The following is a 27,587-nucleotide window of genomic DNA, read 5'->3' on the forward strand; positions in this document are numbered from 1 at the left end:
AATTTCAAAAGCTGAAAAAAAAAGGGTTTTCAAAATATCGAAATGCAACCAAATTATTGCACGATATTAATTCTCCGCTGTGTAATTTTGCTATAATTTGCTTGTATTTTGAAGGAAAAATAATTCAGCATTCGAAACTTTAGAGTTTACTCTGAGTTTATCTGTAAAAATTAACTGTTAAAATTTAGTATACTTTTGTGCAGTAAATTTAATAAAATTAATTTTTTTTTAAAAGTATAATATTGCTTACAAATCATATTTCTAAAGAATATAGTTAATATACATTCTACAATAATATAATATGTTGTACCATATTATATTATTGTAGAATGTATCCAAGCAGAATGTATATTGTAGAATGTGAAAAAGTCAACGTCAGTAATCCGCTGGCTTGGACCACATTTTCAAGATTGAGGCAACAATTAATTAGTTTTAAAACTCCAAATGTGTCGATAAAAAGCATATTTCTTTAGAGAAAGTATATTTTTTTTGTGTCTGTTTTAATTATTTAAAATATCGTCTGCGCTTATGAAATACGATATTCAAATTTTCTAATTCTCGAACCATTAAAATAGCGTCTTAGTAAGTAAAAATCTGACCATTATTTCAAAAGTTATAAATGCGCTGTTCTGTTTTTTTTATTATTATTTTGTGCGCTGTTTAGATGCTTACGAATATTGTTTTAAATTTCCTGTTAATTTTTAGATTAGCCAACAGCCTCTTTTCTCTGGAGTGGCAAGATGACGGCAGCGTCAGTTTTGTGGCAAACAATGGCAAGTGCATCATAGCAAAAAAAAGCGGCCATTTGTACGCCAATGGTGAGAGCAGCGATCAAGACGAAGCCCGGTTCTACTTCTATCTCATCAACAGACCAAGCCTGGTTCTGAAATGCGAACAAGGCTTTGTCGGCTACAAGAGTCTATCTAATCCTAAGCTAGAATGCAATAAAGCCTCCTACGAAACAATAACAGTGGAGAGAGATGAAAAGGGATTGTGTTTCTTTAAAGGTAAATATTATTAACTAAGCCGACCTTTGCGACCAGTTTTAGCCACCTTCCAAAATTACATCATATAAACTTTAATGGTAACCAAGCCGAATGGACAGCACAACTGTATTTAAATATTTTAGTTTTTCAACCATAATTAGTTTTAAACAATTAATTTTATTACCTTCGTTGAACAGCCGACCAAATTTCGGGTTTACGACTATTAATGTTCAACTCCGTAGACTTGTAATTTTGAGCCCCATCCAGAAGACAAGGGAACTCTTGGATCAAGAATAGGGAGAAATTAGCCTTTGTGGAGGACTTCTTGAAGGTACTAACTCTCATTTGTTTTACACGAAGATTAAAACCACGAAAACCTCCCACGGTTGATGGCAAGGTGTCTCAAACCCATGATCCGTCTTCCACTGAGGATATTTGGTAACCGTAGGTGGTTCTCATGGTCTTCCTCACCATGTAACTCAAATGACGGTTAGTTACACCAAAAAGTCCCCCGCGACGGCAAATTTCTCCCAATACTTGACCCAAGAGTTCCCTTGTCTTCTGGATTGGGTTCAAAATTACAAGGCTACGGAGTTGAACATTAGGAGTCGTGAACCCAAAAATTGGGTCGGTTGTTAAACGACGGTTATAAAATAAAATATATATACGTTTGTGCCGTGATGGCTCAAGGGATAGAGTGTTCGCCTTCCAAAGAGGTGAACCGGATTCGAATCCCAGCGATGGCTGGTCAATACGAATTCCGCAAGAATTTGCACCGACCACAGTGCTGCCGTAAAATATCCACAGTGGTAGGCGGATAATAGGTTAGAATCCCCTTGCCGTCATGCTAACCGTGGGAGGTTTTCCTAACAAAGCGTGTTAGCTTCATCAAAAAAGTCCTCTACGAAAGCAAATTTCTCCCAATACTTCACCCAGAAGTTCCCTTGTCTTCTGGATTATGTTCAAAATTACTAGGCTACGGAGTTGAACATTGGTAGTCGTAAACCCTAAATTGGGTCGGCTGTTCAATGACGATTATAAAATAAAATATATATATACGTAAAAAAAACGTTATTTCATACAACGATAGTCTTCGAAAAATAGGATTAAGTGTTTTCAAGCATTACTAGCATAGGATTTGTAGGACACACTGCCTTTAAAGACTAAATATTTTACTTTATATACTATTCTTTTGAAGGACACAAAGCATTTTGTAACAGTCTCTCGACCTTTTTTCCTCTTTCGTGTTAAAATTTACGTATCAAGAATTTCGAAATAGCGTTTGTGTTATTTTATGAATCTCCGGATTTCCAAAGTTTTCAACATAGAACGATGAAAAGAAAAAGAATAATAGAATGAATTTGTTTCTTTTGCTATTTATTAGTGTGAGAAGACAGAACGCATCTTCCCCACATACAGCTTTCATGGCCCCTCCCCATTTTTCTTGCGAAACCTTTTTTTGTTCTTTTCCGAAGAATTTCCTGTTTTTCCATTGTTCTATCTTTTCAAAGCTAGTGCGTGTTTGTTGCTCACAAATTTAAAAGCTGGTTTAATTAGAGATTAGTGAAATAAATAGTTGTATTTCAACTTTTTTTCAAAGGTTAGTAGCATTCTTTTTTCTTTTAAATGAAAAATATGGGTTTATGTAATGTTCCGGATTTCTGAATTTTTATTCTCTCACACACCTTTTATTTATTTTTTTTTTTTGAAAAAGAAGAAAGACACGCAGTTTCGGATGTATCATTACAAGAATACATACGATAATTATTGACAACGATGAACATAGAACACGATAATATCATGAGTATAATCGATAACAACACTTATCGAATACGATAAGTACGTTCACTGTCAACGATAAATATCGAATCCGATATAATACGGATATTCATATCGAATACAATGTCACACGAATATAATATTATTGACTCACTATGATATTATCTTTAGTGTTGATAAATTTAATTTGGTTGAAGAAAAAATTGTCAAACGTAAAAATAATGAAGTTTAAAAATATCGTGATAGATCGATATTTTCTGCATTAAATCGCAATAATAAAAGTTTGATATTGCTTATGTCACAAAACTATTTCATATGGATTGGGTGATTTGTATTTTTAGGTTTAATAATACTATTTCATATGGATGGAAATAATTTTAATACTTATGCTGCCCACCATGCCGAAATTTCTCGAACTCATACTTAAAGTGGTTTGTGAAATTTAATAGCTGCCAGACAGATTTTTAAGTTATTGCTAAAATTCAATTTATAAGGAACTTTGACATAATCGCGGGCATCTCTTGAAAATTGTTAACATTTAAATAAAAGTACCTTCGCGCAGGTAACAGATAGACAGAGAAAAAAAATTTGGTTCATATATAGTATATGTACAACTAAATAATATATTAACCAAAGGTGTTAGGATCGAAATATTTAAATAAATTTGTGCTGTGTATTCGGCTCGGTTACCATTGAAGTTAATATGTTGCATAAGACAATTGTGAGTGAGTGACCAAGCTGGTACAAAAAGCGACTATTAATTTCATTTGGTTAAGGTAGGTGCTTAATTTACGTGGCACTATACCTGCATAATAGGCTATTGGCGATGGTATGGGAAACATACCTGAGGATAATCCGAGCCATCACAATTTGTAAGGCTACTTCCTCAATTTAGACATAGATCTCAAGGGGAAGGAAATTTTGTCCAGATCCCTGTACCCATGGTACTGCTCAGTGAAAGAGCCACAGGACTTTCGATTCCACAGATTTTACGAGCTCTTATATCGCATGCACTTGGTGGATATTAGCGGAGTCGAAGATCGAACCCCGACCACTTCAAACTGGAGTATAATTCTCTAACCACTGGGCTACCGCGACCTTCATTTGGTTAAGAATTGGCTTCATATTGGTTATTATAAAAATAATGTAAATTTAAAAAGTATAACGATAGATCGATATTTACCGACGATTCGCTGTCGCAACTCTCAAATACGCTATTTGGGGAGAAGACCGGTTCCATGGCTTGACCCTTCCCACTCTTTTCAGTTGTATAGGAATGCACTACAATATTTTCCTCTCTCTTAACCCCGTAACGATCGGTTAATTTTCAAGAAAACGGTCATAAAAGTGTCTATTTTGCCAAATACACGTATTTGAGTAGTGCTAGTATCTAGTTTAAAATAAACTAATTATTTATAATTACCTTAAAAATATCCTGGCACTGCTATATGGTGTGTAAAATGAGAAATAAAATGTTTTCCGGACAAAAGAAATGAATTAGTTTTATTCTTATTGGCGCATTACTACTGAACACTCCAGCCCGTCAATATCACGGGAGCGAGAAATAGCGAGTGAAAATTCACCCCGTCATTTTCACGGGAGCGAGAAGGGAAGGAGTTAATATTTTCCGTATTTAATTGTCACAAAATTTTTTCTTAAAATTTCCACGACGCTTTCTATTGAAACCATGTTCAATGTAGTTTTCAGTTCTATATGGTTTCCTGACTTAAAAGTTTTTAATCTATTTGAAAATCAATTCAGAAACTAACATTTTTCCTTCTCCTACGACTCTCCACACGGTAATAGTAAAGTGTTGCCATGGGTAGAGAGTTCTGCTCTACGCCACCTGTAGTCGATTTCGATTGCCTATATTTAGCAATAGGCGATAGCAAGCTCGAATACGCCATCTGGGGAGAAGACCGGTTCCATGCCTTTGGTCCTTCCCTCTCCTCTTATTTTCAGTTGTATAGGAATGTAATGGGTAATTTCTTTTCTTAATATTTTTCATATTTAATTACAAATTTTTTTTAAAATTTCCACGGCGCTTTCTTTTGGAACCATGTTCAATGTATTCTTCAGTTTCATATGGTTAAAAGTTTTAAATCTATTTGAAAACTAGCATACTTCCTTCTATGACTCTCCACACGCTAATAGTTAAGTTTTGCCATAGGTAGAGAGTTCATTTTGATCGCCAATAATCATGCCAAACACAAGTAATATTATTTTATATGAACTGCATAATTTATATTTTTAGGTTCAAATGGTAAATATTGGAATGTATGTGAAGATGGAACCATAACAGTGGATTCTGACGTCAGGCATGGTTTCTTCATCGAGCTTCGAGAGCCATCCAAGCTCTGCATAAAAACGTCTCACGGAAGCTACGTGATGGCTGAGAAAAACGGTACCTTCAAAGTAAATGGTGCTACATTCGATACAGCAACGTTCTGGGAATATTAATAAATTAATGAACGAATTTTATAGAACAAACTTTATATTGTGAATCCATTTCATTTCATTTTAGTGGAGAAAAGAACTTATTTCATGGTCTTCCTGTAGATGCTGCTGTTTTAGAAATTTATTATTTCGCTTTTGTTATTATATGTACTTAACAATTCTTTTTTATAAACATATTGAAATATGAAGTGATTTTTTAAAAAAAAAAATCATTAAAAGGTTCCATACATTACGTCACTTTTAACCTAATTATTTTGAATGAAGCTTTTGATATGAGTTTGATATTAGCAAATTATCTCTCAATTTGCGAAAAGAAAAAATCAATGTAAAAATTTTACTCAAATCAATAAAATTTTTGCATGAATTGCATAAATTTTGCATAAAACTATCCATTGGATGAAAAATTTTATACTCACATCAGGAGATTTTCGGAACCAAAAATCTATCTACTGGATAAAAAAACTTATATTCATAGCAATAGAAATTTTTTTTGAACCACAAATCTATTAGATGAAAAAAAACTTATATTCATACTGATAGACACTTTTAAAATACAGATTTGTCTGTTGGACAAAAAATAAATAAATAAAAAAATACCTATTTATATTAATAGATAGTTTTTTAACCACAGATCTATCTATTGAATAAAAAAAAAAAACTATCAGAAAATATTTTTCTTGGCTTTGAATTTTTAAGAGCTACATAAAATACAACCAAATTTGTAGTTTTTGTACATTATTAGTTGCTTAACTAGACAAATGTATCAATTGAGAAACTTATTTGATGATAGTAAGATGAAATTAGAAAACTTAGTAGGTGATTAAAATAAAGAAATGAATTGATAAAAATGTTTTCAAAATTGCATTTTTCTCCAATGTTTCTACAAATAAAGCAAGTATTTGTGATATTTTTGTACATCTTTATACAATAAGTATTTGATTGTATAATTACTTTTATAAATCTTTTTTTTTTTTGCTTTAGTATACATTTATATAATCACACTTATACATATATTATATATATATTTACATTTTTATATTGAATTGCTGAGCAATATTTCATGTTAGTGAGTGATTACTTGTCATGTAATTGTATTTTTTTTTCTGCAATAAAGGAAATTGAATTATTTAGTTCCTGTAAAAATTATGTCTTAGCGATTTCATTTACTTTAGGAATAGAGGAATAAGGGGTTTTCTAAAGATATATTTTAAAATATTGTTATGTGTTACTGCTTCATTAAATTGTGCAAATATATTTTCATTTATATATCCATGTAGTAATACTGACTTTATACTTATTGTGATTTACTGTATTATATTTTTGTATTTTATGTACCGCACTCAAATAAATGATGTTTCTATTATAAATGTTTCTTTAATGTCTTTGCCTAAATTTTGACTTGAATGATAAATTCAAAAGTTTGTACACAAAAGGGTTAAAGTCAACAGATTTGAATTATTTAAAAGTTAAGTGGAAAAACATGTTACTTAACATTTTAGAGCAAATGAATACAGGGTGTCTCAAAAATGTTGTGATAAATTTTTTGAGGAAGTAGTGCACACCATAGCGTTTAACAATTGTGTAACACATAACTGAAAATGCCATTTGTCGACTATGGAGAAAATAATTATATTGTTTGCATATAGAAATTTAACAAGTCATATTTTGACTAAGAAATAAATTTTTGTTGAAGCTATCTGTAATTCAAAGTTTGGCAGTGGGAATTAAATAGATGAAGACAATTACCTATAAAGATCAAAAGGCAAATTATTTGTTAAGTTGAGGTTTAAAGAAGTATCAAATTTTAAAAAGAGCCATTAACATACCATGCATCTATGTTTCTTTTCCATATTGATTAGTTGCTGAAAATTTGATAAAATAAATATAAAAAAATTCATAAGATGACTTCAAAATTTTGAATATGTTGATAATTTTTTTATCTGGATAAGAAGGTAGGTACTTCTATTTACGTCGCACTAGTGCTGCACAATGGGCTATTGGCGACAGTCAGGGAAACAACCTTAATGATCCAAAGACACATCATAGTATTTTTGATCCTCTGCAGAGGGGATGACTCCCCTGCTTTAATAGCCTGACGACCCGCACGCGAAGTTGAGCACTTTACAGGTAGAACAGTTTAACGAGGACTGATACAACGCAACCTCAACCTCTACGCAGACTGATCTAAGTGGTCACCCACCTGCTTACTGACCGCAGCCAGTGAGGCTGAACTTGGTGCTCTACTAGGAACCGTGTCTTTACGATCAGTCCACTGCGGGTTATCTGAATAAGAAAAAAGTAATTGTAGACTGAGTATTGTTGAAATAAAAAGTAATTTGTATTTATGGAAAGATTTTATAATTGAAGATAATTTATATTTGAAATAAATCTAGCAGAGAGTGTCAATAATGTTCAAATCCTCACTAGTACACCTCTTGCCTGCGAAAAATCATAAAAAGGTCATGTTAGTAGCAGAAACCTTCTAGCATGGCAGCAGATACTGCAGTTTAACACAGTATCTACATATTTTCCTTCGAATGGGAAAATATTTTATTTCAATACATGTAAGTTTATTTATTTTTATTAACATTTTTCTTGAAATTTCTTTTTCTGTCTTAGTAAGCTTGAATTGTGTTTATGGATTCCATCCCTAAAGCAGAATTTTAAATTATAGTGCAAAAATGTGCCTTATTCTCCTTAGAAGAATTACTTATTTTACTACTTATTGAAATACTTCTTATACACTATTTTTCTTTTTACACCATCTCTAAACTTGTATCTTGTCAAAATTAGAAAATTATTGGTAAGGAGTTAATAAGGACTATTTTACAAAATCTAATCTGCAGCAACCATTTTTTAACAGTTCTAGAGTTTCATGTATTTGTTTTCGACAGTTTTAGAAAGATTATCTATTTATAGAATTTTATTCACACTTGAATATGATTACATTTATTGAAAAGAGGATTAAGTAAATTGTTAATTTAATTTTTAAATTATGGGCAATATGTTATGCCAATTTTAGCATATCGCCACTATGCTATTTATTAAATATTTAATAAGAAGAAAATTTACATAAAAATAGCAAAAGTTATGCAGGGTAAATGAGTTAAATTATAGCACATAAAAAAAACCTAACAATATTTCTATTAAAGAATTGTATTGAGTTAAGAGTTCTTTAAATAAAAATCTAATTCTTCAAACTTTTGTGTTGTTTTTTTATGTTCATTATGATAAAAAAATTTTCAAATAGAGTAAGAAAAATCGCATATTTTTAAACAAAACTATAATAATTTAAAAATAGCATCATTGTTAGTAAGTCAATAATTAGAATTAGGTGTGTGTGAAACTCAATTAGATTTGAAATTAAAAAATAAGATATACATTAAGTAGATAAAATATTTTTATTTCGGCAACAGATATATTTGAGCTACATAAATAATATAAACCAAATGCATTGTATTTCCTTAAATTTCGTAAACAGGAGTTTATTTATATCAATAAAAAAAAGTTACTTGTATTTACAATTGATAGAAACAGTTTAATTGTATAATGTCATGTCAATGTAGAGTTAGTGTGCTGATATCTGTTGTAGAGCGCTCATTCCTCCCATGATATTCACAAGTCGATTTTTGTATCTTTTAGATATGTCCTTTTCAACCTAATGAAACAGAATAAAAAGTTTTAGGGTAAAAATTTGAGCTCAAGCTGTCTTTAGTGTAGTGTCGTCATATTAAATATTTTCTTTTGCTCTGATGATGAATATGCTATTTTTACAACTGACTTAACATGTTACAAAAAATGCAACAGTTATTTATAACAATTGAGTTTTCTCAAATTTTAACTACTATTATTAATTCTGATAATGAAAAAGATGCAGAAAGTTAAAACTAAAGATCATTTAGAGTTCTTTTTAGAGTAAAAGCTATTTGTGGTCTAAATTTCTAATATTTGAGAAATTATTTGATAAAATAAAATTAAAGATCATTTGAAAAAAAAATTAACAATAACATCATCAACAATGATAACAATACATTACTATCAAATCAACAATAATATCAAAAAATAAAGTAGAAGATCATAAATGATCTTTAATTTTAAATTTTTGCATCATTTTACTTAATAATTCTGAAAATGAAAATGATGCAAAAATTTAAAATCGTTTAAAGTTTTTTTTTTTTTCAAGTAAAAGCTGTTTGTGATAAAATTTCCTAACACTTGAGAAATTATTCAATCACATTGTCTATCATAAAAATATTAAAAGATTGAAAATAATTAATCGATTTTAGTAATTTGGATCAGGATAAAAAAAAATCTTTCAAAATTGGCAACTGTTTGGAACAGTTAATATTTTTTTAAATATTTATCGAAACTATTTGACATTCATCTAATTGAAAGCCCAGACAAGTCTTCTCAATAATATTGTATTTAAAATGAAAGTTATATTTCGATTTTAGGACCCTCAAACAATGTTTCAATAATTTTTTTTCTGCTAAATAGTTTCAAAATACAGCTTTGAAGGCAAAGAGGGTAGAAAGTAATTTCAAAATTTTCATGAAATGAAACATAAATAAAAAGTTAAGAAAAAAAAACAGTAGTAAGAAATTCAAATAAAAATTGATTAGAATTATACACAGATTGTTGTGAAATGTCAAAGCAATGGCAGAGAATAAATTTTTCTATGCTTACATTGTTGAGGACTTTATTTATTTCATTAATGTTCGTAAACAGCATCAAAACTACAATATATCTCTGGCTATTGTCAAGGGAGATTTTATTTATTCTACAATAAAGTTTTTTTTCTTCTTTCCATTACAGGTTTTGCGCAAATGTGTTAAATATTTAAGTTTATTTATTTAACTGTGTTTTGCTGTTCTAATCAGTTTTGTTTCCACAATGAATGCTTTTGAGAAAAAATAAAATAATCATTTTAATCAAAAATAGTCATTTAGAATTATAGAATTAGTAAGTTAAATAAGAACAAAAAAAAAGAAGCACAGAGAAAGATTAAAAAATATATATAGCGCTAAACTTTTCTTGTTAGACATTTTGTTAGATTATAAAACTAAAAAATTAATTAATTAAAAGCCTTAGTTTTTAGTAAAATGTTTTTCATCACTAATATAAATATTCCTCAGAGAGCAAACTCCTATCTATCTTTAGCAGAAAACTTTAAATTTACTCTTTAAACAGGTAAATCCAATACTCCTTCTTTAAATCATAATAAAGCTATTACAATACATTTTATCAAACATGGTACGTAAATTTCAACTTAAGCATTAAAAGATGAATCAGTAAGTTTGAATGTAGAGTTTAATGGCATAAAAGTGTCAATCACAAGCAATATTGAGTGACAAAATGAAACAGTGTAATAAATAAGAACAGGAAAAAACACCTTCAAAACTCAAAATGACCAGCATTTACATAACAAAGGCAATTCCATGATTGGTCATATAGGTAAAAATTAACAGCTGACAAGGCTTTTTAACGATTCAGTTTTAATACTTTAATTTTAGAATAATTTCTCAGTTAAAATTTAGATAGAAAGCGGAATCAAATGAACAAAATTCAAATACGTAGGGGATTGGATTTCAGTGGATCAAATATGTAGTGGATTGGATTGTAGTGTATCAAATATGTAGTGAAAGTCCTGATTTAATAAAATCTCATCATTCATATATTATTTCAGTATTTCATAGGTATGAATTTGACTAAAGAGCTTTTCTTAACTAGAATATTCTTGTGGCAGCCAGCCATTTGTCACAAGAAATTTTATTTTTCAAAAAGAGCCTATATTTACTGACATTCTCTACGAAAGCAAACAGGAACAATGTCTTCTCCCCATTAAGACGTACCTCATCTAATTGTAAATATATATTTACATTTATTCATAAGATAGTTTATTTTTATTTTTCATGCAACTGCATGTAAGAAGCTCTATCTGCTAAAATTAATTTTATTGTTAATGTTTTGTTATTTTTTTAAAATATTTTCCCTAAATGTTTAAATTTGCTTATGACTTTAGTTCCGCCCTTTCAATGCTAAACAGATTTTTCTGTGAATTTTTTCATTATGTTAATGTTTGAAAGCTCTTACAAACCCTTTTTTGCATCTATAAACCTAATTTAAAATTGCACATTGAGATCCTCCTATATAATTCCTCACATATAAAATTTAAAAAAATAAATAAACAATACTTAACAATAACAAAATACTTAACCCTCCAAGTGCTAGCCCTGGGTAAAATTGTTCCGAAACTTTCCTCCTACGCACTATTTTCTTATTCAATAACATAAAAAAAACGGTTCAGAAAAAGCTGATGATCAGAGGGTTAAGATACAAAAAAGCGATAACAAACTCACTTGAGACAGAAGCACTTTGGTTTTCTCAACAATAAGATCTATTTTTGGTTCGATAGATGCCTGTTCATTAACGGCTTCGTGATATTTAGCTTTCACAACCTTCTGATTTTCAACCATTTTTTCAGCCGTCTCAAGCTTGCTCTTTAAAGTATCTACCAATCTATCAACATACCTAGGAAAAGAGGGTAAACTATGTTTAAAATAAATACCAAAAAATAAATAATAATACAGCAGGTTCTCTATCAACCAAGATGGTCCAATTATTCCTGATTAAAAGTTTTCAATAAAAATAATAGAAAACATCAAACTATTACGCCAATAGGACACTTATAATTTAAATTATACAAAAAGATGACAATAAACAAAAATTTTAATGCAATGATGTTACATAGGAATTCCAGTAACTTTCAATTGGTTAAACCACTAAACCATGACTTTATGTTAATACTTATATGTCTATTTTTGCTTCCTTTTTTGATGAGCCCAAATAATCTTATAATGGTTAAATGAAAGTCTAGTGTACTGTTAGAAGCTACAAAAAGAAAAACAATTGCACATGCTACTTTTTGACTTTATTTTTCTTCCTCCAGTGAAAATGTATAAATTAAACACTGAATAACAGAATGCTGAGTTTTTAAAAATTTACAGTAAAATGGTTTATTTCTAAACAGGTCCTTGGCTATGAAAAGATTTTCAACTTTTTAACAGGACGTGTTATCAAATTTTTCAACAAAAACAAGCACCTTTTAAGTACTTTTCAAGCACTAAAAAAATAAAAAAAAAATTCAAAGGCTTTACATGATCATGATAAAATAACTAGTTTCTGACAAAGAACTCTTTTCTTGATTATATTAGCTAACATAAAAAGATCGAAAGATTTTTTGGCTGGATTTCAGAGGGTGGAAATGAAGCCTAAAATTGAGAACATCTTGCAAAATGCAGTGGAGTTGCACATGAGAGTGCAAGAATCTCACCGTACCTAGCTCAGTAGACGCACATGCGGACTCCTAAGTATTTTATCAAACATGTAAAATGATTGGTGCTTTTATATGCTAACGACCGACGGGACACCAAAATAGATTGTGGTTGAATGAATTGTGAAAACGTTGAATAAAACAAGGTGAAAATTTTGCATAATACTGGGCGAAAATCTAAAAAGGAAAATTAAGCACTTTTTAAAAACACCGAATGAAAAAAAAGCACCTTTAAGGGCCTCTTAAAAACGCTACGGACCGTATGTAATTTAAAAGTGATTATAATAATCAAACTTATTACCTACCTAGGTGAGCTTTTTATGAGATAGAGATGCTTTAATTTTGTAGTCATAAGCTGAGAAGAGATAGCTTTTACAGAATTTAGCATATCTTTGATGGCATCAACTGACTGCATTTGTAACAAAGGAGGGGCATTTTGAAACAAATTTGATGCTAACACATCACCACTATAGGACTCAATTTCACGCACTCTTTGCTCCAAAAATGATTCCAACTGAAAATAGAGTTTTTTTTTATTTTTAAATTTCATCTTACAAAATCTTAATCCATTCATTTAAAGTTGAACAATGACATGAAGAGAGAGAAAAAAAATCAATAGGGCAGCAATGCTTAAAATGAGCTGCAGTGTGTGCCAAAAAAATTCGAAGAAACAAATATTGTTTCAATAATAAATAGCTAAAATATCTTTAAAAGAGCAACATATTAAGATCAGTAAAGCTCATGCCCTATTAGTGCAGGCTAGAGTTAGCAGTAAGTAGGTTTATCATTTAACTCTCACAAGATTGTTCTTTATTCACAATCTTTCAAGCATTAGGGTTAAAAATCATTTTATTTTAAGAAGAATAATGGTTTAAGCTAGCTTTGTGTTTCACTTGGTGATATTTAGCAGAACAAATCAACCCAGGAGCAGGTGTGCCAGACATTTTAGATCTGCCTGTTACATAAACAGTGCACAGATTACAAAACATTTTTAAAAGCACTTTTTGGTCACAATAGTTGCACAATAGTTTGGTCACAATAGTTGGTCACAATTGTTTTTTTAAACTCACCTCCCATATTTTTCCAGAAAAACATGTGTTTGTGCTTCATAGTCTGCTTGCATTAATGTATTTGCTTTCATAAAATTATCATTTCTTCTAAATGTCACTAAAATGCAAGTTTTTTTTTTTTGTTTAGTCTACGACTTATTAATTGAACAGTATTTAAATTTTATCTGTGTTATGCCAAATATTTAATTTTTTCTGTGCAAGTGTAAATTTAATTAGAGTATTTTAATTGAGTGTGTAGTAAGAGGTGAATATTTGTTTTTCAGTACAAGCATTCAAAAAACTTTATACATATTTTGAAAACATAAAATTTTAACTGCCATATCTAATATATATATATATGTATGTATAAGTAAAAATGCCAAAAAAACATGGAGAAAAATAAAGATTAATGAAAAAAGAAGAAAAATTAAAATACTAAAAAAAAAGTTAAGAAAATTATATACTAAAAAGCCGAAGAAAAAAAAAAAAGATATAATCTCTTCATCAGCTCAAGCGATTATATCTGCAAAAAGGAGTCTTTTCATTTCTTTGTTTCCCTTGTTTTAATATATATTTTTTTCAATTTTTAAAAAATATTTTTTAAAAAAATATTTTATTTGAATAATTTTTCTTTTTCTCNATATATATACACATATATATATATAATATTACTAAAACCCTAAAAATTTTTCTAAGCTCACAAAAATGATTATTTATAGAAAAATGTATGCTCTAGCCACTCATGTTGGCACGCCTTCTTTCCAGTAGAAAAATGACAGCTTAAATTACATGAAATGAAAATTGTACCTCTATCAAGTCATTGTAAAATGAATTTCGAGTGGATTCATTTTCTAGAACTGATAATGCGTCAGTACCTCTGGCAACTTTGCTACCTGCAAAAAAATTATTCTCAATTAGATTTCAAATATGCAAAACAATATTGCAAGGGAAACCTCATTCTCTACAAGAAGTAAAATATTTCCGAATTTTTTATTTATTCTGGCTCTTGGTTGTTTTTCTTCATTTTAAAGGACAGAGCATTATTTTGCTATTATTAGTATTTTAAACAATTACATAGTAAATTTTGTATAAAAATTTCGAACAGCCATGGCTTCAGCAAAAATTAAACATAGTGAATGCACTACAAATAAGCTTTAAATTTAAAAAGCTGCAAATTTTTTTAAAAAATTGAATTTTGAATGAGTAAGTTTGTGGTATAGGTCAAACTTTGTGCAGACAATTTTAGCTTTCAGTCAGTTGAGTTAGAATGAATTTATCCCTAAAATTCAAAGAAAACAAAATTCAATAAATTAAAATAATATTCAAATTATCATTTTAAAAATACAATTTAATTACTTAATTTACCTTCACTTTCACTAGGAGTTTGAATAAAACTTATTTCAGTAGTGTCCACCACAGATATATCCCAGTTGATTTCAGAGTCTCCAAAATCTATTTGTTCTCCATTTTCAGGTTTGCATTCATCCTAATGTATATAAAAAAATAATCATGAAAACAGAAAAAAAAAGATAAATAATAATTTACATAAAAAAAGTTTTCTGTCACATTTTTCACAATCCAATTTTCTAATACATATTATATTTTGTTTGCAATTTTATCATATTTTTGTTTCCTTTCTATGTTTTTTAGAAGTGCATGCCATCATTTGTCAGGAGAATTATAAATAAAGATGATTTAAATAATAAACATTTGGCTCCTATAAAAGACTTTACTAAATATTCAATTAAAAAAAATGTATCCTAATAACTATATTTACCTTATCAAATTTGAAAAACATTTTCATAGCATACCATTATACAGGCCGCAAATTTTGATACTTATTTAGGAGGACACTATACCATTGGATAAACTTTTTAATGCTAATTCTGTTTTATTTCCATTTGTATATTAAAATTTAGAGAAGAGTAAGTTCTGGTGAACTTAGAGCAAACCATGATGGTTCAAACGGTTAAAAAATACTTTTAAAATATCAAAACGTAAACAAATTATCGGAGAATTTCTACACAATGTAAATCTAAAAATTCTCTTATAATTTGCTTGCATTTTGATTGTTGTAAATTTTTTTCCAACAATCAAACCAACAATTTTTATTTCCAACAAACAATTAAATTTTTAACTGAAAAGTATCCTTTTTTCCCCTTCCCTTATTGAAAAACTCTTACTCTATCTAAGACTTACTCTATCAACATGCACAAAATCCCCATTAGGAGAAATGGAGCTTCTATCATCACCTGATTCAGAATGTCCACCGAGATCCCCAAAATCTATCTATAAAGAAACAAAATAATTCACATCAGTATGTTGTAAATAAAGAAGAAAAATGAATTAAATAGGTACAAAAATACCCACTTGACTACATTCAATGAATACAAAAGCAACAAATCATGGAGAAGAAAGTGATATTACCATGGGCAAAATTAAACTGAAATCAGCTACATCTACTTCCTCACTTAATAACAAACGGAAAATCTATTGCTTAACACAGAAAGCTGGCAAAATTCAGAATTAATGCTTAAGAGGTCCAGCCTTTTTTTCCAACTGCCAGCTTTCTGCATCAAGTAATAGATTTTCTCTTTATTACTAAATGAGGAAGTAGACAGAGCAGAGAAATTTCAGTTTAATTTTGCCCATGGGCTCCACTCATAGGGGGTTAACATGAAAAGAGAATTAAGAGTTATTTTTTTAAAACTTTTATTTCAAATTGGTCAATTTAATTTTACTGATTTTTATTTGGAGAAATAAAATATGTATTAATCTAAAAGGAAATTGTCAAATAATTAGCATTTAGTATATTCATGAACAAAACTAAAATTTTATTATTTTTTACAAAGTTTTATATTTTTATCATGTAAAAATGAAGCAAAAGAGGCACTAAAAAATTAAGAATTTAATTTATTTAAAAAAATACAATGACTTAACAACATATTATACAAAGATGAGTAGTCGGTTGGAATTAAAATAAGGAAGAACCAAAGAAAGAAGATCTTGAAAAAATTAATAAAATATTACTACATTAAGCAGAAAATTTATAGTAATTTTGCTTTAACTAGTCAATTGTTTTATTTCCAATGCCTGGTGAACAAGAATAAAAATAAACAATGCAAACAAAAACACGACAGCAAGAAGAAATATGGAGGCAACTGCTCACTTTTACCATTAAAAGGTCTTTCAGATTGAATTAAATGGATAGTTTAATAGTACAAAAACTAGATGCTGCTACATCAAAATCAAAGCTAAAAAAAAAAAAAAAACTTTTGATNAAAAAAAAAAAAAAACTTATGATAATGCACCAAATTAATCAAATGATGCTAAAAATTATGTCTGACATAAAAATAAAAATTAGAAGAGAAATAAAAAAAAAAGAGAGAAAAGTTACTTGGTGAAAAAAGGATTGTGAAAATAGTATTTATTTAAACTCCTTGAGAGGAGAAGCTGCTATGCTACAGGTGTTGTGATTATTCTAAACTTAAAAGCTGATTTCATAAAAAGTTGCTTACTCAATTGACAATAGTGCCAAATAGTACTACGAATGGTTGGTTTTTTATAAAAATAATCCTGAAAAATATTCAATACAAAATAAGATTTATCATTCATATCATGAGATTGAGTTGGCAGCTAAGTTCCTATAATTTTTTAAAGGTTTAAAGTTAATTTTCTCATGCACTTTTTCTGTAGTTTGAAGCTAATTTTCACACGAAAGTTAGCATAATCGCTCTTCATCAAACTCAACTGGACTGCTAGAACGAAGTGCATCTTTGAGGACAAAACTTTCATTTTTGTATGCAAATTACATGCCATTTTTTAACTGTTTAATGGTCTTTTATTTCACTTCCTTTCAAATAACATCAATGTTTCATGAGAGTGCATTAGCATTGAAAGTGTGACCAGAGCGATTATCTATTTTCCATCTATTTATTGGCTAGTTTAAATATTAATTGCATGCTATTTTAAATACATAATTTTTGCTAACCCTCAGCTACAGCCAAAGGGTAATTTTTATTGCATCCATTGACGAACCTGCGAAGATTTATAATCATCAAATTAGAAAAATTAATTGCGTTTTAACCGTGCTTCTTTTCCAAACTAACATTTAAAGTAGTAGCCATGAATCACTACAAACTACTGTTTTTTTTGTATATCTCACTACTTTTTTGAAAAAATAACACACTACACTAAAAACTTTGAAATAATAACATAAGTCAATTCCTACTAAGGTCAACAAAGAAAAATTTTATTTTAGTTACTTTTTATTAAATAATTTTTTCTCCTGTATAAAACTAAAATTAATTAATTTAATTTAACTAATGAATTAATATTTGAAAAACTGTATTAACATCAAGTGTCATCCACTACAAGAGAAAAAAAAATGAATTTGATCTTGAATGGATGATTGAAAATGTGAACAAGGTATATAAATATATATAGGGAGAGTGTGAACTAATTGTGGAAATTGAAAAAAAAAGGCATGTGGTATCTTCTTCTTCTTCTTCTTCTTCAGGAGCGCAACAGCCCTTTGCAGGCCTTGGCTGCCTCAACAGCACGCCTTCTCCAGCTCCCTCTGTCCATGGCAACTCCCCTCCAGTTCTTAAGTTTCAGGACTTTGAGGTCGTTTTCAGTGTCTTTGAGCCATCGAGTAGGTGGTCTACCTCTANTATATATAGGGAGAGTGTGAACAAATAGTAGGAATTGAAAAAAAAAGGCATGTGGTATCAGATAACTATAAAATTGTAAATTTGGTGACGTGGAATACACGTGCTACCACGTAATGTTCTTCATAGAATTAAAGGATATAAGGACAAGATATAAGGAGATTTGAACTAATAGTAAGAATTTAAAAAAATAGCAACTACAGTGATTTTACTACAAGTAGTATGCTACTTTCAATCTCTGGCCAACTCAATATCCAGTTTTTCCAATTCCTGTCAGGTTTTAAAACAGCTAAAGAATAATCAACCAACGTACCTGATCATCGGGTGTATCGGAACCTGTACAATCAACGTCCAAAGGAAATGCTGGAGTTGTTACCTCCACAACATCAGGTGCCTCTCCAGTTCTCCATTCAAATGTGGTAGTATTACCTTTCTCAATTATGTGCCTCAGTAAAGGTAAACAAGCTTCATCTTTAATTCTAAATTAATAGTTATTTCATTAATTTAATTGAAAGAAAAATCTATAGAATGAAGAAATCTAAATGTTAAACAAAAACTGATATGGACAAGTCATGATAAAAACAACTTTCAAGATACAAAAAAATTGTTTATTTCTCACACATGTTTCTTATTAGTTAATGTTAAAACAATTAACAAATAAGCAGCAGTAGTTTAGTAGACTACAACTACAGGCGCTGCTTAATGAGCTATTGACGTAAGTCTGGGAAACATCCCTGAGGATGATCAGAAGACATGGCATGACAATTTCAATCTTCTGCAGAGGGAAAGCCCAACGAACTGCACGTTATGTCTAGCACTTAATGGTAGAAAAGTTTAACGAGGACCAATACCGCACACCCTTGGTCTCTTTCCACACTGATCAAAGTGGACACCCACCCACCCAGATAGCAAAATAAGGTTTATTTTCACTCAGCATAAACCTTTTACTGTAAAACTAAAAAGGTTTGTAATGTGGTTTAAGTGTAAACCTTCGAACCTCAAAACGAAATCTGTGACAATCTGCTCCATTTCATGCACATTACCCTAATCCAAAACCTTGGAAAACAACCTTCCATATAAAAACCTTAAATCAAGATTGACTTAGGATTTTCAAGAGCGAAAAAATCATTCACTAAAGCTAGTCTCAAGGTGAAAATCTTAAATCTAGGTAATTATAAGGTTTCTTTTCGCAAAGTCTTGTATGCTCAGCTAAAACCCACCTTGTCATGAAATTTTAATGGACAATATAATTTGATCCTATCGCTAGTGTGACATCAACTAAAACGTCATTATGGACCTAAGTGACCATTCTATCTTAATGACAATACTTTTTAAAAAAGCTTAAAAAATAATTTTTAAGCTTTTAAAAAATAAAACTTAATTTTTAAGCCACACACTTATCACAACCCGTGATGTTTAACCTTGGTGATCTACTGGAAACCGAGTCTTAATGATCAGTCCACTATGGGATTTAACAAACAAGCAATAACATGTTCAAGACATTAATATTGACTTATAAGCAATACATTGAATATTAATTAGTAAGCAAGGCATTCCTGCAACAGCCTGTTGTGGGCCAAGGGGCCATGGAGGTTAAGGCTCAACAATTTTGAGACTAACGACATGATTGTGGCAATGTGGCTGATATGATAGTAAAAAAGTCAAAAGCAAATTCAATAAAATTATAGCATTAATAATAAAATTCTTAGAAGGAGATGATTAATTTTAAATTACATTAACTACTTAAATTAGAAAAAGCCTGTTTAAATTTAATAATTTAATTTACTTGTTGGTTTCTCTTTAAGTGAAAGATATATATGCAAAATAAAATTTAGACAGGAAGAATTTGCATCAGTTTTATATTTTGAACAGAAACTGAGCTGTTGGTTCCACCATTAGTCACTGTATATTTCACATTATTCTTAGATAATTAAACATTGATCTACTAAACTGCCGATACTTGCCCGTTTTGTGAATTCAAGATTTGCCTGTTGCACTCCCGCTATCTCAGTCACAATAACTTCATGACAAGTAAAATGAGTTATCTGAAGGTGATAAGCAGAGCTTTACAGTGCGTAAAATAAAAAAAATGGATGCCCCTTAATAATCTTCAATTTAATGATTGGATCTTCATGTTCTAGGACTCAATCTTAATGGTTCGAGGGGGTGACCCTTAATATGCTAATTAATTAGTGCAAATGATATTATAAGACACGAAATCGGACACAAAAACGTACTTTCTCTAAATAAACATACCTTTTTTTCGACGAATTCAGATTTCTGACCATCAAAATATAGAGGATAGGTGAAATATGATTACAATAGTTTCGTCAAGAGAGTGGTCTAAAGCTTGGATCCCTTAATGAAAATTTTACTTTTTTTCTTTCGTTTTTTGCTATATCCGGAGAACTTATTAAGCGAACTGAAAAAATTTTCCACACCATTATAACATTCGTTTATCCCATGCAAAAAATAAATTTTAGAAAATATTTATTCTTTTTTATTATTTCATTAAATAAGTAAAAAAATTTTGAATTGTACAGGTATAGAAGGTATTATAAAGGTATACAGGTATATTGTCTGTTTAAAGTAAGTAATTTTGCAAGTCAAAATACAAAATTAGCATGACTCCCTTTGACGTAGAATTTTTATTAAACATATTTTTCATGCTTTTTTCATTATTTTGTATAGATTTTTTGGTAAAATAATGGAAAAATATTATATTTAGCATTTTAATAATTTAATTCCAAACAATAATTTTTCAAATTTGCACTTATTTAGATATAATAGAATCAGTTATTCATCACTGATATTATTTTAATTATCAAAATAAATTGTTAATATATTTTTAAACATGAATGAAAATTTTTTTTCTTTTAAATACTTTCTTTTGAATTTTTTATTTTAATAGAAATATAATTCTAATAATCTAACAGATTTTTTTAGTAAGTATTAGACTGTTTTTTACAATTGAATAATATCAAAATATTTTTTTACTTGTATTTAGAGCACCAGAAAAAAAATATATAAAAGGGTTAGTGGCGTAATATCTGCTAAAAAGTGTTAAATAAAATGAATATGCCATGTTTTGATTTCAATAATTAACTATTTTTTAATGAACTTTGGATAAAACTAGCATCATTTAAAAAGCTATACCTACTCTTTTAGAGTGAAACTAAGAAAAGAGAAGTAGTAATCACGGCAGGAAGCAAGTTCTTTTGCTGAAGCAGCTATAGTATTGAGAGTAGTAGGTAACTCATCAACCAATGATAGTACCTCCTTTTTCACATTTTTACCCTTCAAACAAAATGCAAAGAGACATTAAAATATATATATTNAAGCAAGTTCTTTTGCTGAAGCAGCTATAGTATTGAGAGTAGTAGGTAACTCATCAACCAATGATAGCACCTCTTTTTTCACATTTTTACCCTTCAAACAAAATGCAAAGAGACATTAAAATATATATATATTTCCTAAAATAAAATTTAAAAAAAAAATGATGAGAGAAGAAATCCTACTTAATAAAAATAGAGAAATATAATTAAACTCAATGATACAAAAAAGTAAGGTTGATATTTATGGTATCTGAAATATTAATAACTCGTGAAAGGGTTTTTAATGCAGAATTTATTGTACAATTAAGGTATTTGCTTTAAAAATAGTAAACTCAGTTTTCAGAAGTTTTCTAAGCAAGACGAAAAAAAAGGGGGCATCTTAATTACATGTTCCAAAAATAAGGATCGTATTTAAATCGAGAGGGGAAAAAAAGCAAACTTTTAAGAATTTTAATCTTATTTTACAATGTCAGATGATTCCTCTGCAAGATGCCAAACATAAGAGCCATTTTAAGAATCTAAAAAACAATAGGTACAAAAAAAACATTTTTTTTTATAAAAGCTACAATTTTTAAATTTTTTTTTTAGAGAATTAAGAGCTTTGAGACTCCACACAAATTTCGTAAAAACTTCTATTTCAGTTCTCTTAAAAGTATTTTAGAGAACTGAAAAGACTATTTAAAAACACTGAAGATTGACATCATAAATAATCTTACTTCAATGCCCAGTTGCTTACAAGAAGTAATATAGTTTTCTCTCATTGCATGTTCATTCTTGGCATAATCACCTTCTTTCTTAATACATTCCTTAAAAAAATGAATAAATGAACAATTAAATCTATGAATATGTTGTATCTTAGATAAAAATAAATAAATTTATAGGATATAAATGATGCATGACAATTGAATAACTTATTGTGAACATACGCCCTCATTTTTTAAGGTTACAATCTAATTGGAAGCGTTCCCTGCATTTTCTAATAAATCTAACACTTTTTAGGCTTATTGTAGTTCGCTCTGATACATTTAGGTTAATTATAAAATATACCTACCACCGCTTAATTAGCCTGAATCATATCAGGCATTTTGCTATTAAAGTAGTGTAGGTTCATTGTAAATAGCCTTATTGTTTTTTTTTTTTTTTTGCAATAAGCCAAAGCTAATTCAGTCTGAGTTATTTACACATTTTCTAATAAGTCTAAAGGCATGTAGGCTGATTGTAATAAGCCTAAACAATAAAGCAGTTTCGAATAGGTCGAAGACTTTCCTTATTAGCTTGATGCAGTGCAACATGCTGAAAAATTTTGCTATGAGCTGAATTTTAAAATTAGCTTAGGACATAAATAAAAAGAAGAGTAACAATAAACTATGTGCACTCGTCATTGCATGCATTGCTATGGCGACCACTGCTGTTTGATAATTTTTTTAGAATTCTTTTTTTAATTTTATTGTGCATTAAGTTGGTGATATTTTTGAGATATGGGACCAGAGAGATCCCATAAAATGCTTCTTGAGTTGTGAATAAAGGTGAATTTTATCACTTGAATGATATTTTTGTTTTTATTGTTTTAATTAAGAATTAGAAATTCTAACCTACAGTTCAGATAATATTTGTTATAAATTTTAAAGTTTATAATTGCATAATAAAAAACAGCTTTCCATTAAGAATGTTGCATATTTTGTACTTCTTTTTATATGCAATTTGTATTTAGTGTATAAAAAGAATATTGAAACTTCTTTTAAAGTAGTTTATTACCTTATATAGGGATCTGCCTACTAACATAAAAGTACCATAATATGCAGAGAAATAGTACTACAATGAATTTTTAAATTTTCCAAACATTTAGAAGCTAGAAAATAAATTCTTCTTTTGTCACAATAACCTTGTTAAATTTTTTCTTCATTTTATAGCAGTGGTTTTTCATTTTTATGTTAGATGAATTTTGAATAAATATTGATTTTTTGATAAATAAATTTTTACATCTTAAATAAATACAGTCAAACCTTGTTTGAAGTCAGCTCGAAGGGGAACAGAAAATTTGTTCACATTATCAGTCCATAAATTTTTTGATGAAAATTGTACAATACAGACATTTTCTATTATCTATGTATATATTAATTAATATATTTTTCATTTCAAAATTTTTTTTATTTTGCGCTTTATATCAAATTAATAACTTCTATAAAGCTCATAATAAATGCCACCAGCTACTTTAAAAAATAAAATATAAGTTACAAAGGTAGAAAAAAAATATATTGTTTAAACAAAACTCAAAAAGGGTACTTACTTTCGGAGCTCTATTTTTTTTTTTTTTTTAATTCAGTAGAAGCAAATAAAAAATTACAGCTAAGTAACTAACTAATAGGAATAAACTGATTTATTACACAAATTAGAGATGATAACTAATATAATACTCAGTAATAGGTGGCTGTTTTGATTTCTTATTTACACATGCTTTACAAAAGTATTCTAAAAAAATGTTCCACAAAATGATTTGTATGAAAAATAATTGAAATGAAAAAATTATTATATCCAAAAAAAGATTTGAATTTTCATTTTACATTACAAAAAAATAAAAAGTTTAAATTGCTTCATTGGAAAAAATTACTTCATTCATTCTATCAGAGGAAAGAAAACCAAAGTATTCACCAGTGAAATTTAAGAAAAATTTTAGCTATGCACGTCTTCACCTGTAAAAATGCAATTCAGCAATATCAATTTCTTAGAACAACCTACAAGAGTGTGGGTGAAATGACAATCTATGTGGGGTTGTCATTTCTCAAGAAAACATGCTTCTTTACCTTCACAACCATGAGGCGTCCCCTCCCATGGGGTGAAAGAAAACTCTATTCATATTGGAGAACAAAAAGGCTTATGTTGTTTCTGGTAATGCCCTCTCCCCTACAATGGATTCAATTCATATGACTCATTTGACTGCTGTAATCTTGCAACCATAACAAGGCATACAAAAAACCAACTCATAGATATAGAACTGCGAAGGATTAGTTTTCCATACCTTTCAGAGAAGAAATAAATTTTCTGTTCACATTAAAAGTAAAATTTTTCCCAAAGGTGATAAAATTCTAGTTCACCTTAGAAGATATTTCACATTAAGCATGTTCCCATTAAAAATACATTTAAGTATTATATTTGTATGCAACTTGACAGGGGATTCAAATTAGTTCACATTAAAAAAAATTCACGTTAAGCGTATTCACGTTAAGCGTATTCACGTTTACGAGGTTCGACAGTATTTGAATTTCCCTTATTATACTACAGCTTTCAGTCTGACAGACTGAATATGTAACTGAAAACTTTTAGAAAGTATTTATGCAATATTTAATGCTTAAAATTTAATGATAACATAGATCAAAACCAATTTATAAAAAATCCACCCTATTACTTACTTCTTGCATTTGCTTACATTTAAGAGACTGCTTTTTCAGAGAAGGTAACTCATATATGATATTGCGAACTAATAATTGAGCAGCTTCAGCTGGAATTAAAATTTCATCAATTAACATTAAAATTATTTCAGTTTATAGTGATTTTTTATTTCTTCTCTTAAATATCAAAATATAAAATATGTCATTACAATCAAATATATAAAATGTATGCAAAATTACCTAAATATATATCGTCTTTCTCATATAGCTTTACGATTTCCAGCCAATCTTTCATCCGTTGAGACGAGTACTGACCAAAAATATTTTTCGTGGATGATTCGGTTTCTTTCAATAATTCCACAATACGTTGGCAATGAAAATAATTTATATCTGCAAGAAGTATGGAGTTAATATTTAAAAAAGCTAAAACATTATATACACAAATAAAGAATGAACATTAACTGTAGTCACAAAATACAAATGGAAATTATTCACTTAAAATACGTATAAAAAGGAAATATCAGTTCCAATGGTCGAAAGTAGCTCACTACTAGCAGTGAAACTACTGTAGTTGCTATTTTTTTGTAGTTTGTAGTGAAGTGTGTTACTTTTTTTCAAAAAGTAGTCAAGGTGGGTAGCCAAATTTTTCAACAAAAAATAAGCGCATTTTAAGTACTTTTTAAGCACTATATACATTAACAAAATGCCAAATAATTTTCAAAGACTTTACATGATTATGATAAAATAACTAGTTTCTGACAAAGAACTCTTTTCTTGATTACATTAGCCACCATAAAAAGATCGAAAGATTTTTTGGTTCAATTTCAAAGAAAGGAAAATGAAGCCTGAATTTGAGAATACCATGCAAAATGCAGCAGAGTTGTACGTGAGAGTGCAAGAATCTCACCGAACCCAGTTCAGTAGACCCACATGTGAACCTGCAAGTATTTCAACAAACAAGTAAAATGATTGGCACTTTCATACGCTTTCTACGGACCGAAGGTACACGGCAATGCATTGTGAAAACGTTGAATAGAACAATGTGAAAACCACGCTTCTGCATAATATGTGGCGAAAATCGACATGGTAAAGAAAAAAATCTCATTTTTAAAAAGGTAAAATTAAACACTTTTTAAAAACACCCAATAAAAAAGCACCTTAAAGGGCTTTTGAAAAACGAAAATAAGCACCTTTAAGCACTTTTTCAAAACGCTATGCCCCATGGTAGTGTAGTGAGTAGTGCGATACAAAAAAAAAGGTTTGTAGCGATTCCTGGTAGTGTTTGAAGCATCAGTTTAGAAAAGAAATACGGTTCTAATGAAACTAATTTTTCAAATTTTGTGGGCACAAATCTTCATGGGGTCGTCAATGGATGCAATGAAAATTACTGATGTGGCTGTAGCTGAGCGTTAACAGAAATGACGTATTTAGAATAATGTACAACTAATATTTAAACTAGCCATTATGAAAAATAGATAATCACTTCAGTCACACTTTTACATGCGAATACACACTCGGAAACATTGACGTTATTTCAAAGGAAGGGAACATATTTTCAATGTACTTATTTTTTAGAGGAAACAAAAGGGAATTAAACAATTAAAAAATTGCTCTGAATACGCTGTAATAAAATGTCTCTTAATAAAATGTCTCTTGGGCGGCCCTGTGGTTGAAAACCAGTATGTTATTTAATCATAAGTGTTTGACAATTTATGAAACCTGAATTTCATTTAAAATATTTTATAAAGTGAAATATAATTTAATATTGGTAGCATAAACTGGAAATTATCTGCACAGATTAAGTTGTGATCATTTGACTAGACAATTAAAACTTTTATCAATCATGAATGTTCGACCTAGGGTTCAAATCTGTGACGTCTAACTTCAAGCATAAAATTTTTTTAACATTTGTTTTATCTGTTATATGTACTATTTTGTGATTAGGACATAAATACTTTCAATCTGTCACTAAATTAGAAATTTATAAAAAAAAACTACATACAAAATTCCAATATGGTGTGATACTTAAAGGGGATAAGGTGCACTTTCTTTCCACTTTTTATCTATGCACTTAAACACTATCAAGGGCGCCGGCAGCGGGGTGCTCTTGCACCCCCCTGGCTTTTTTTTTCAAACAATTAAAAAGATACAGAAAAAAAATTTTATAAATTTTTTTTTATTACAAATATTTTTATTCAAAAACAAATAATTAAGTAATTATTGATATCTAACAATTAAAAAATTGTTTAATCAAACAAGAATTGTAATCGTCTTGTTTGCTGCCCAAATCTGTTTTGAACTTTTTCAATGAATTCTGAGTCATCTTTGATTCTTTTCTTATGCACACTGAGCATTCACAAACTTGGCAGATATCTAAGCTATATTTTTAAATTTCATTTAATAAAATGTAACTAATATTATATTTTCTATTAGTTATTCAGTTCACAAGGTGTATAACACAAGCTGACTTCTCGCAACTGTAAAACTTCATCAACATAATAAATACCAATGTTAAGCGTGCACAAACACGTTAGTATACGAAACTACTGTTTGTAGTTATTTGTGTTTCAAAGTCAGTAGCTATGCCAGCGC

At 29.2% G+C, this 27,587-nt stretch overlaps 2 protein-coding genes across 5 annotated transcripts in view; one reads left to right on the forward strand and one right to left on the reverse strand.

The window, feature by feature from the left end:
- The window catches only part of LOC107445826 (protein singed), a 59,874-nt gene extending 53,285 nt beyond the window's left edge, over window positions 1–6,589 (forward strand). For all 3 annotated transcript variants that reach the window (XM_043048949.2, XM_043048950.2, XM_043048951.2), the window contains exons 5-6: window positions 706–1,007; window positions 5,020–6,589. In XM_043048949.2, the coding sequence (XP_042904883.1) occupies window positions 706–1,007; window positions 5,020–5,225 (508 nt within the window). In that variant the 3' untranslated portion in view covers window positions 5,226–6,589. The remainder of the gene's footprint in view (window positions 1–705; window positions 1,008–5,019) is intronic.
- Window positions 6,590–8,604: 2,015 nt separating this feature from the next.
- Window positions 8,605–27,587, reverse strand: part of LOC107447287 (CDK5 regulatory subunit-associated protein 3) — a 24,883-nt gene continuing 5,900 nt past the window's right edge. For both annotated transcript variants that reach the window (XM_043048953.2, XM_043048952.2), the window contains exons 4-14: window positions 25,236–25,385; window positions 25,017–25,105; window positions 22,326–22,415; window positions 21,435–21,571; window positions 18,588–18,753; window positions 15,804–15,893; window positions 14,970–15,090; window positions 14,412–14,497; window positions 12,861–13,069; window positions 11,582–11,753; window positions 8,605–8,880 (exon numbers count right to left, since the gene is read on the reverse strand). In XM_043048953.2, coding sequence (XP_042904887.1) covers window positions 8,791–8,880; window positions 11,582–11,753; window positions 12,861–13,069; window positions 14,412–14,497; window positions 14,970–15,090; window positions 15,804–15,893; window positions 18,588–18,753; window positions 21,435–21,571; window positions 22,326–22,415; window positions 25,017–25,105; window positions 25,236–25,385 — 1,400 coding nt within the window. In that variant the 3' untranslated portion in view covers window positions 8,605–8,790. The remainder of the gene's footprint in view (window positions 8,881–11,581; window positions 11,754–12,860; window positions 13,070–14,411; window positions 14,498–14,969; window positions 15,091–15,803; window positions 15,894–18,587; window positions 18,754–21,434; window positions 21,572–22,325; window positions 22,416–25,016; window positions 25,106–25,235; window positions 25,386–27,587) is intronic.

Source organism: Parasteatoda tepidariorum, chromosome 7, assembly GCF_043381705.1.
Source record: "Parasteatoda tepidariorum isolate YZ-2023 chromosome 7, CAS_Ptep_4.0, whole genome shotgun sequence".
Lineage (NCBI taxonomy): Eukaryota > Metazoa > Arthropoda > Arachnida > Araneae > Theridiidae > Parasteatoda > Parasteatoda tepidariorum.